This window comes from Microtus ochrogaster, linkage group LG3 (assembly GCF_000317375.1).
Source record: "Microtus ochrogaster isolate Prairie Vole_2 linkage group LG3, MicOch1.0, whole genome shotgun sequence".
Taxonomy (NCBI): domain Eukaryota; kingdom Metazoa; phylum Chordata; class Mammalia; order Rodentia; family Cricetidae; genus Microtus; species Microtus ochrogaster.
The window spans coordinates 27,581,061-27,591,141 of NC_022029.1; the positions used below are offsets into that span (position 1 = coordinate 27,581,061).

At 37.7% G+C, this 10,081-nt stretch overlaps 1 protein-coding gene across 1 annotated transcript in view; it reads right to left on the reverse strand.

The window, feature by feature from the left end:
* Positions 1-354: 354 nt before the first annotated feature.
* The window catches only part of LOC101997760 (zinc finger protein 14-like), a 15,372-nt gene continuing 5,645 nt past the window's right edge, over positions 355-10,081 (reverse strand). Inside the window, exons 2-5 of the mRNA XM_026785851.1 lie at positions 3,902-4,028; positions 3,267-3,324; positions 920-2,005; positions 355-835 (exon numbers count right to left, since the gene is read on the reverse strand). Of these exons, the coding sequence (XP_026641652.1) occupies positions 355-835; positions 920-2,005; positions 3,267-3,324; positions 3,902-4,028 (1,752 nt within the window). The remainder of the gene's footprint in view (positions 836-919; positions 2,006-3,266; positions 3,325-3,901; positions 4,029-10,081) is intronic.

Genomic DNA, 10,081 nt, shown 5'->3' on the forward strand with positions numbered 1-10,081 from the left:
TTTTCATGAATGTTCAGGTGATTGGAGCAGGTAAACACTTTTTCACATTGCATAAATGTACACAAATTCTCTTTAATGAGAACTCTTTTCATGAGTCTTACAAGAACTGAAACTTTCTCTGCAGTGTGACTCCCTCCACGTCTATTACAACTACTGGGGTTGTTGAATGATATTGCACAATGCTTACATAATAAGGCTTTTGTCAGAGTGAATTAATTCATGAATGTTCAGATGTCTACACCAGAAATAGTTTTTCCACAATGTTTGCATGTATAAGTCTTCAATTTCTTTATAGCGTGGCTCCTTTAATGTGTGTTACACCTACTGAATTCGTTGAAGGCTTTTCCACAATGCTCATGCAGAAGGTTTCTCTGCAGTGTGCATACGTTCATGTTTCTTACAACTATTGGGACTGTTGAAGGCTTTTCCACAGCGCTTACATGCATAAGGTTTCTCTCCAGTGTGAATATTTTCATGAATGTTTCGACATAAAGAACGGGTGAACTTTTTTCCACAATGCTTACATGCATAAGGTTTCTCTGCAGTGTGGTTCCTCTCATGTCTGTAACGATTACTGGAGTGGTTGAAGGCTTTTCCACAATGCTTACATGTATATGCATATGGCGTTTTTTCAGTGTGAATTATTTCATGCCTTTTCAGATACTTGAGACAGAAAAAGGATTTTCCGCAATGCTTGCATGTATGATTTCTCTCTGCCGTGTGCATTCTTTCATGAAAACGACAAGTACTGGAAATGCTGTATGCTTTTCCACAATGCTTACATGCATAAGGTTTCTCTCCAGTGTGAATTCTTTCATGAATGTTTAGATAAGAAAAACTGGTGAAGTTTTTTTGACAATGCTTACATGCATAAGGTTTCTCTGCAGCGTGTCTCCTCTCGTGTGTGTTATGACTACGGCGGTTGTTGAAGGCTTTTCCACAATACTTACATGCATAAAGTTTCTCTCCAGTGTGAGTTCTTTCATGAAGGTTTCGATAAGAAGAACTGGTGAAATTTTTTCCACAATGCTTACATGCATAAGGTTTCTCTCCAGTGTGGCTCCTCTCATGCATATTACGAGTACTGCGGTTGCTGAAGGCTTTTCCGCAATGCTTACATGCATAAGGTTTCTCTCCAGTGTGGTTCCTCTCATGTATATTACGAGTACTGCGGTTGCTGAAGGCTTTTCCACAATGCCTACATGCATAAGGTTTCTCTCCCATGTGAATTCTTTCATGAATGTTTCGATAAGAAGAACTGGTGAAGTTATTTCCACAATGCTTGCAGGCATAATGCTTTTGTCCAGTGTAACTGCCTTCATGACTGTTATGATGATTGAATTGGGTGAAGGCTTTTCCATAATGTATAGAAGCATATGGCTTCTCTCCTTTGTGAGTTACTTTTTGTTTCTCAAAACATGTTTTATATTTAAATGTTTGGCCACATTGCCAATAAATGTACCTTTCCTCTTCAATATGACTTTTTTCATGGTTGGAAAGCTCACTGGAATCAATGAAGGATTCTTCACAGAAACTACATACAAATTGTTTCACTTCTTTATGGTTTTGTTCATCATTCTGTCCCTGTGTGTATCTCATGAACACATCCTCATTGAGTTTATCTCCAGTATAAGGTCTCTCCTGAGACTGATCTAAACACAGACTCCTACAGGCTTCTTTATATTGTTTTTTCCCGGGTTTCTCTTCAGGAGAAGTTTCAACTACCTGAAAAGATTCAGAATAACTGATTACTTTCCAATGTTTCTGATGTTTAAAAGCTATTGCCACAGCTACCTTATACAGTGTTGGTTTCCCTCTATCTTTTTCTCTGAGATACCCATGTAAGGATAAATCACCAATGATATTTGTTACAAGCAATGGAGTCTTATGAGCTCTTACTCTGGAAGGTGTGTCTTTATTGATCATACTCTCTGGACTAGCTTGCTGGTTTTTATCACACTCATTATGACATTCATTTCCATGGTCTTTCTCAATCCTCTGAACTCTGCAAAAAATGAAAAAAAGCAATACTTTAGAGAAGAGAAATATTGAAGGCTAGGGTGTCTGGAACACAACTATAGAATCTCAGAAGGAATAAAATAACGGTATCAATGTGAAGACAAGATGTACTTCATGGTGAGACCCTGCTATGTGTACAGAAGTAGAGGACTAATGTTACTTCTGTAAGAATTAAAAGGAGCTGTATCACAGGCTTGGGTTAAGAACAATTTTCAATCTTTCAGCAAACCAGACTTAATGACATGGATTCATGTGAAGAGTTCACAAATTCTGATACACTTGATATGAAGAATTTCTTGCATTTTCTGCCTTCCACAAAAGTTTTTGTAAAAAACACAACTAGGATACAAAGATATATAAAATAATCATACAAAACGAGTGAACAGGAGGGAAAATGATCATGGGGCATAGTGTCTGTCAACTGATAAATGACTCAATATGAATGCCTGGAAAAAAGTCTGTGAAGCCATTTTCACATTCCCAATTTAGGGGGTCTTAGGATGTTGTGTAGTGTGCAAATGGGCAGGATTTCAGGCTCTGTGTATGAAATGTATCTGCTAATTAGTTTTGACACAAACTAGAACCCCCATTTGGGAATGAAATAGACAGCAAAAAATGACTTTATCAGATAGACATTTAGACATGTCTCTGGCTGCTTTGTCTTGATCACTGTATGAGGTGGGGTGGCCAAGTTCACTATAGGTGGTATCCCTTAGAGGGCAGGTAGCTGATTAAGTGATGAAGATCACTCCAGTAAACAGGATTTCCCCATCAATTCTGTCTGATTCAGTGCCTGTTTCCAGATTCCTGTTATACTTGAGTTCCTGCCCTGGCTTCCAATATGATGGTGTTCTGACAAGGAAGCTTGAAAATGTCCTCTACCCCCGAATTCTTTTTTTTTTTTGTCACAGCAAAAGTAAGCAAACAAAGCACAGTACTAATGCTCAAAGCCTCATAAGTATAAGTATGATCAGAAAGTAAAAGCTTTTGCACATGACGGGATGTTTTGTGTAATAATCCAGTGAAAACCTTTTTTCAGCCTCATTATCACATGACATATTTGTGATAATAATAGATTACAAACATAAAATACTCAAATATTAAATATTAAAATTCAATGCTCCATTAGAGGAATTTGTGTAGGATCATTTTTCACTTAGTTATATTTGGAGCACTTGGCATGTTCTCAGGTGTCCCCTGAGTCCCAAATGTATAATATGATTTATTTTCTAGTGAATATAAATTACCCCATATTCCTGCTGAGATTTTTATAGTCCTCTTCAATATTTTCTTCTAGTGCTTTTTCTACAACAAAAAAAGAGAATACATTATGACACATTCATATTCAACATAAAAATTATTGCAACCAAAAAATTACAACCTAGTTCTTATAATATGCACACTAAATAACCACATTTTTAATTTAAGAATTTTATACAAACATAACATTCATAAGCAGAACATGTTTCATGCAGTGAGCTGCTTGTTCCTCCAGACCACCCAGAACCAAGATTATCATACACAAACTATATTAATTAAAGCACTGCTTAGCCCATTAGCTCTAGATTCTGATTGGCTAATTCTTACATCTTAATTTAACCCATTTCTGTTAATATGTATATCACCATGAGGTCATGGCCTACCAGCAAAGTTCTAGCACATGTATGTCCAGCAGCAGATCTATGGAGTCCCCCTGACTCCGCCCTCCTTTCTCACAGTATGCAGTCCAGTCCTCACTGCCTACAAAGTTCTGCCCTGTCAATAGGCCAAGGAAGTTTCTTCACTTAGCAATGGTAATCACAGCACACAGAGGGAATGCTCACATCAACGACACAGTTGTTCACTGACCGAATAAGCAATGGGAGTTTATAGTACTTTTTACCTATGGAGATCAGGTTCAAAAATGTTTCCTTCATCACATCTCTGTAGAGCTTCTTTTGACTAGAATCCAACACAGCCCACTCTTCTGAGGTGAAGTTCACTGCCACATCCTCAAATTTTACTGGCTCCTATGAGTACATATATTAATTAGGATGGTTAATTTTCACTGACAGACTGACAGGATACATAATCATCTTGCATGTATGTTTCTGAAGAAACCTCTGAATTATTATATAAATAGGATTTACTGAAGAATATCGTGGGATGCTATCTTGATTACTTGATGACCCACTGTCTCATTTATTATTTATTAGTGTGTCACTCACTAGCAGCTTCACACTTCTGAATACTATGAACTGGACTCTTCAATTGTGATATGAAATAAACTGCTTCTTCCCTAAGTAACTTTTCTCATAATAATCTGTGACAGCCAGAGGAAAAGCCTCATATAAGGAATAGCAAGGGAGGAAATCCAAGCAGAGACAGAGGAGCAAAGAAGGCACAATCAGAGAGATGTCACAAAGCTGCTGAAGGAGAAAGATGCCAAAACTTTTCCAGAAAGCCACAGCTTCATGGAAATACATAGATTAATAGAAATGGATTAATTTAAAATGTAGAGTTAGCTAATAGGAAGGCCAAGCTAATAGACCAAAGAGTACATAACTAACATTAAGCCTCAGAGTTGTTATTTCTTAAGCAGCTGTAGGACCTTGTAAGCAGGATCTGGTGGGTGGAGAGAAACTGTTCTGGGGGACCAGAGAAATGGAGAATATTTGTACCTACATAATGGTGGCCAATGTTTGTCCACATACATCTACATAAAGCCAAAGAAAGCTTTAATAGAGGGCTTATAGACCCACAAAAACAGGAGTCAAATGGAGTTTTTGGTAGGTACATTTTTTTTCACAGAGCCTCTGCTTGCCAGTGGCTAGCAGAGACATTGCTTCTTTATGACACAGAATCCTGGATCATGCTCTGATCAGTAATGGCTCTGGCTCTTTCGGGAGGTCCTGGTGTGGAGCATTTATGGGGTTTGTGAGAAACTTGCAGCAAGTGCTTGCTGGAGGTGTGGTGGTGAACATGGTTTGCAGAGCTAGTGGTAAATTTGTCTCCACCATATTGAAAGGCTGAGAGAGGGGAGTTAACATCCAGGGCTTCAGCTACCATACTCCTTACCATAAAAGAAAACAAAACAATACAAAACACTCCTGCTGTGGGAACTCCTTCAGCCAACAGCCTTTAAGATACCAGCAGACATGGGTGTGGTCTCTTATACTATAAATGCAGCTGTAAAGCCTGTGCTTGCTCTCTTGCTTCCAGCTATTGCTTCCAGCTGCAAGACTCTGTACCTGTTTCCCATTTGTGCAGAGGACTGTGACCTAGGACAGTGATCTGTAAGTCTCCCCTAAATAAATAACCCTTTATTATTCAGAATTCTGAACTAGTGTGGGATTATTTTGTGACTTCCCCCAACAGTGCACCCACAGAAAACCTGAGAGAGCTTGGGAATAGAGTTAAGCTTGGCTTCTTGGTAGCAGCAATTTCTCGGGTGGGCTCTGTTTGCTAGAGGCAAATGTGTGCCATTTAATAGAAGCCTCTTGATTCAGCTTTAGCTTGAAAACTTTGCAGCCCTTTTAAGAGGTCTTGCCAGGAAACACTTAAATTGTGTTGAGGAAAAGCTGACCACACGGTTTGTGGTGGTGGCAGAGACCTTGAAATGTCCTAGAGTCGTGGCAACAAACATGACTGGTGCTGGGATCTCCTCCAGGAGGCTGGAATCTCAGAAAGCTTAGTAATGGCCTGGATCCAGTCATCAAAGCCTAGACTTTCATCCTAGCCATATCACTTAGCAAATTAAAGACAAATGTGTCCAGAAAAAGAGAGATCCACAGTAAAGATAGATTTGATGACCAAGAGAACCACAAAACCATTTACTGTGTGTTTAAAAATATATGTAGTCTTGGGGGAGAAAAGGAAAAAGTCTTTAAAATAAAATAAGAAAAAAAAAGAGAGTAACTGGGCAGTGGTGGTGCACACCCCTAATGCCAGCACTTGGGAGGCTGGGGCAGGCAGATCTCTGTAAGTATGTGGCCAGCCAGGTCTACAAGAGCTAGTTCCAATAAAGGCTCCAAAGCTACAGAGAAACCTTGTCTTAAGAAAACAAAACAACCTATCTACTAAAGACCATTTGTAATTATACAAAACAGCAATGTTGAAACTTAAACATCATTTTACTTTTACAGGATCCCATAGAAAAAAATCTCCCCCATGACAGCAGGAAGCAATTCTAGAAAGAAACATCCCTTCTCACAACAAAGTTTGTCCACATGGGTAAAGACACCATTTAGGGGTTGAATATTACTCATATAGGGTTAAGGTTGGAGTGGAAATTATGTGTTGGGAGCCAATTTCCTCCTAAAATCATTGCAGGAACCATCACCCTGGGGAGTCTACAGAGAACCCCACACCCATAATTGTGTTAGGAATCATTCTATTGACAGAGCCTACCCCACACCCAAATTGGCTGATGGAGAGCTATCTGTTAGCGGAACCCACCCCACATTCCAAACTATCTAGGGAACTAGGTGTGTCAACTTGTGACTTCTTGGCCTAAACTACCTAGGGAACTAGGGTGGCAACTCGTGACTTCTTGGCCTATGTGACCTGACCGAAGGTAACCTCCTGGCTACGTGACCAAGTGAACCACGTGGCAAGAGCTCAGACCCCTGTGCCCATCCCCCAACTCCTTACCATATATAAAGCTGTACCCCATCTCTAATAAACGGAGGCTCTGACAAACTTAGCATGGCCTCCTTCTTCTCTCCTAGCCCATTTATCTTAAAGATAGTGCCTCTCCAGGACCTTGGAATAACTGAACTGCCAGACTGGTTACTAACCCTAGACTAGGTAACCCGTCAAGGCAATCGACAATTATGTACGCCGAGAAATAATGGTAATAGGTAGTTTAGTGTATACTTACTCACACTAATAATAGTAATAAAAGTGAGTAATAAATACTTGTGAGCTATTATTTATATGAAGTTTACACTGGTATAGTTTCTTGTCTATTGATACAACATCAAATTATATTTGTTAGTTCTGTTTACAATATTTGCACACTACGCAAAGTTATTTTGTCATATTGTATGCATGCATGTTTCTACCTGTCTGAGATTTTCTGTATATTGATACAATTGTAGGATATATTTATCATATTGCATCATGTATTTCTACCTCTGATTAAGATATTTATATATCATTTACATCTGATGTCATTATCGTCCCTTACTGCACAGTTTAAAGGTTTTTAATATTCTGATATGAAGTCTTAACCTTTAAGTTATATAGTTAGTAAGTATCATCGGTCATTAGTCATATTTGTTATTCTTTTAGTCAGACTAATTAGGTTCTTAAGTTATATAGAGATTCTATTCTGCATACAGGTAACCTTCAACCACCTCAATGTTCTGTAGAGTATATCATTTAAATAATTTAGGATTCTGTTGACATGAAGCATGATTGCTCCTGGCAGCACCAATCTATCCCCAAGAGAGTGTTGAGCAACAAAGACACTCTACTTGGAATTTTGTCTTTTTCTTGACTCAACTGGCCTTTGGGCAAGGAACTGCCCATGCCTCGACCACTGACAGTGCACGATGTCCAGACTGGACAACCAGGATACAAGAAAAAAAGACTGTCAAATCTTGTCAAGACAGGGTAAGACAGTTTTGATAAATTTCCTGCCTCTGAAAATGATCTGTCAGTTACTCTAGGCCTTAGCCAAAGTTGGTGGCTTCAACGTTGCAAATGAGACTTTGGGTGATTGCTAAAGGTAGCCAGTTGTCTACTGCACATTTTGCAAGCTGCTTGATTGCACTTCCTGCCTACTCCAGTAATGTAATATCCCTTCTCAAGTCTTTGATGAGGTTGAAGATTAGATAGTAATAGTTACTACCCTCTTATGACTACCCAAGCCATTTCCAATACAAGACTTAGATTCCGTAGAATACAATGTTTATTAAAACATTTAGCATACATTCCTTGCTTAATATTGTTTATGCTGGTTGTAATTCTAATATTATACATGATATCTCTTCCTAGTGTATATAGTTTTGTATTGGGTTTGGAACTCTCTTATTTAAACAAAAGGGAGAGGTTCTGTGTGAGCTCCTTCTGCTCCTTCAGCCAAGGGCCTTTAAGATATCAGCCAACTTGGAAATGGTCTCTTATACTATAAATGCAGTTGGAAAGCCTGAGCTTGCCCTCTTGCTTCCAAATATATAGCTTCTGGCTGCTAGACTCTGTTCCTGTTTCCTATATGTGCAGAGAACTAGGATCTAGGACAGTGATCAGCAACTCACCCCTAAATAAATAACCCTTAATTATTCATAATTCTGAACCAGTGTGGAATTATTTGTGACTTCTGCCAACACACTGCTAGTCAGAAAAGGAATTTAGATACACAATAGGACAGACTAAGACATAAAAGACCTCTAAACAAGACACAGTGTGTGTTTAAAATATTTGCACAGGCTTGGGAAAGAGAGAAAAAGAGAGTTCCAACAACAGAAATGCTATAGTCTATATTACAGATATAGATCAAACAGGTTCATTGGGAATAAGAACTCTGTCAGTAAGGGGATGACCCTTGCTCTAGTTATGTTCATCATCAAGAACATAACTTCATCCTGTCCTATATGAAAGAAATAAACTTTAATATAAAAACTTTTTAAAATCTTGACTTAGAAAGATTTTTAAATAAACCTAATTTAAGACTCAATCTGTCAATTAGCAATCTGACATATTTAGTGGAAACTAGGTAGGAGGAAATATTTGAAGAAACATAATACTTGGCAGAATACTTTAAGGATATTAATTACTACAGGGAATCTGAAATAATAGGGCAAAGTTATTTTCTCAATATTTGCATTTTAGGAATTGTAGAGACTAAAGGATCATCTCTGAGATGAGGGCCTTGTTCACCAAAATGAAATTGTACCCTTGCATCAAGTTGTGTCCTGAGAGAAATAGGGATCTGATACTCTCTATAGACTCAGAGCTGAGATGATTAATCAAAAACATAATGATCAATGGTTTATCTAACTTTCATAAAAAGAAGATTTAATTACACTATTATGTAGAAGAAATTAAGGTCAACCTAGAAATTTGAATTAAATTAAATGTAATATAATCACTTAATTATCAGACAAAAAGTATTATGGAACCAATGAGAAAGAAGCACATGTAAACAATACAAATTTACTTAGGTAAAATGAAGATCATTTTAAAGACAAAGACATTGTACCAGTTTCCCATTTTAAAGTAGGCTCTTAGATCATAATTTGCTAATATTTGCCATACTAAATAAATCTAAAGCCTATACTTTAGAAAATATGATTTTAATCTAAGAAGAAAATCGTGGAAGCAAAGACATAGAGCTTAATCTGATTGTTGGGCAGACATTAAGCAGGCTGAGTAGACACCACAAGCTTGGTATTTCAATGACTTCTTCCTTTTAGTTTAAATTGGACAAGAACAGAACTAGGAAAAACTTGTTAATGAAGAGGTTGGCATGCATAGACAGGCAATTAGTCTTACTTTTTAATGTGGTACGTTGAAATTTATCATAGCAATTCTAATTATTGTTATGTTAATACATAATAGCATAGTTAATTTTATTCAGTTGGAAATATCACATTTCTGACTGTGAATTCTCCGTCAGTTACACAAATAATAATTGTCTATGACAAATAAGATCATTGTAGTTTTATAGAAAGTAAATGGACAAAGACACAAGGGGGAAAGTGCCCTTATTGAGAAGAAGCTCAATTTCACAAAACATTCTAAAATTCGTATATCAAATTCTAAAATGCCTCAAACATGTCAGGTCCTGTCAGTCAAAAATTTAGGCAAAACGGGACTGGACTCAAGAAAGTCACCCTTAGTTAGGAGGTATTAGCAACTGGTGGCTTAGGAAGTGGAGGCTGGAGAAGAAAAGAATGTCATTTTTCTTCAGTAAGACAGCCATAAGTAGGATGCCCATGCCGCTGTGGATGGCCACACACATTTAGACAGCATTAAATGAACTCAGTTATAAAAAAGAAAAGAAGTAAAAAGAAAAGAAGGAAGAAGGAAAAAAAATGAAGGAAGGAAGGAAGGAAGGAAGGAAGGAAGGAAGGAA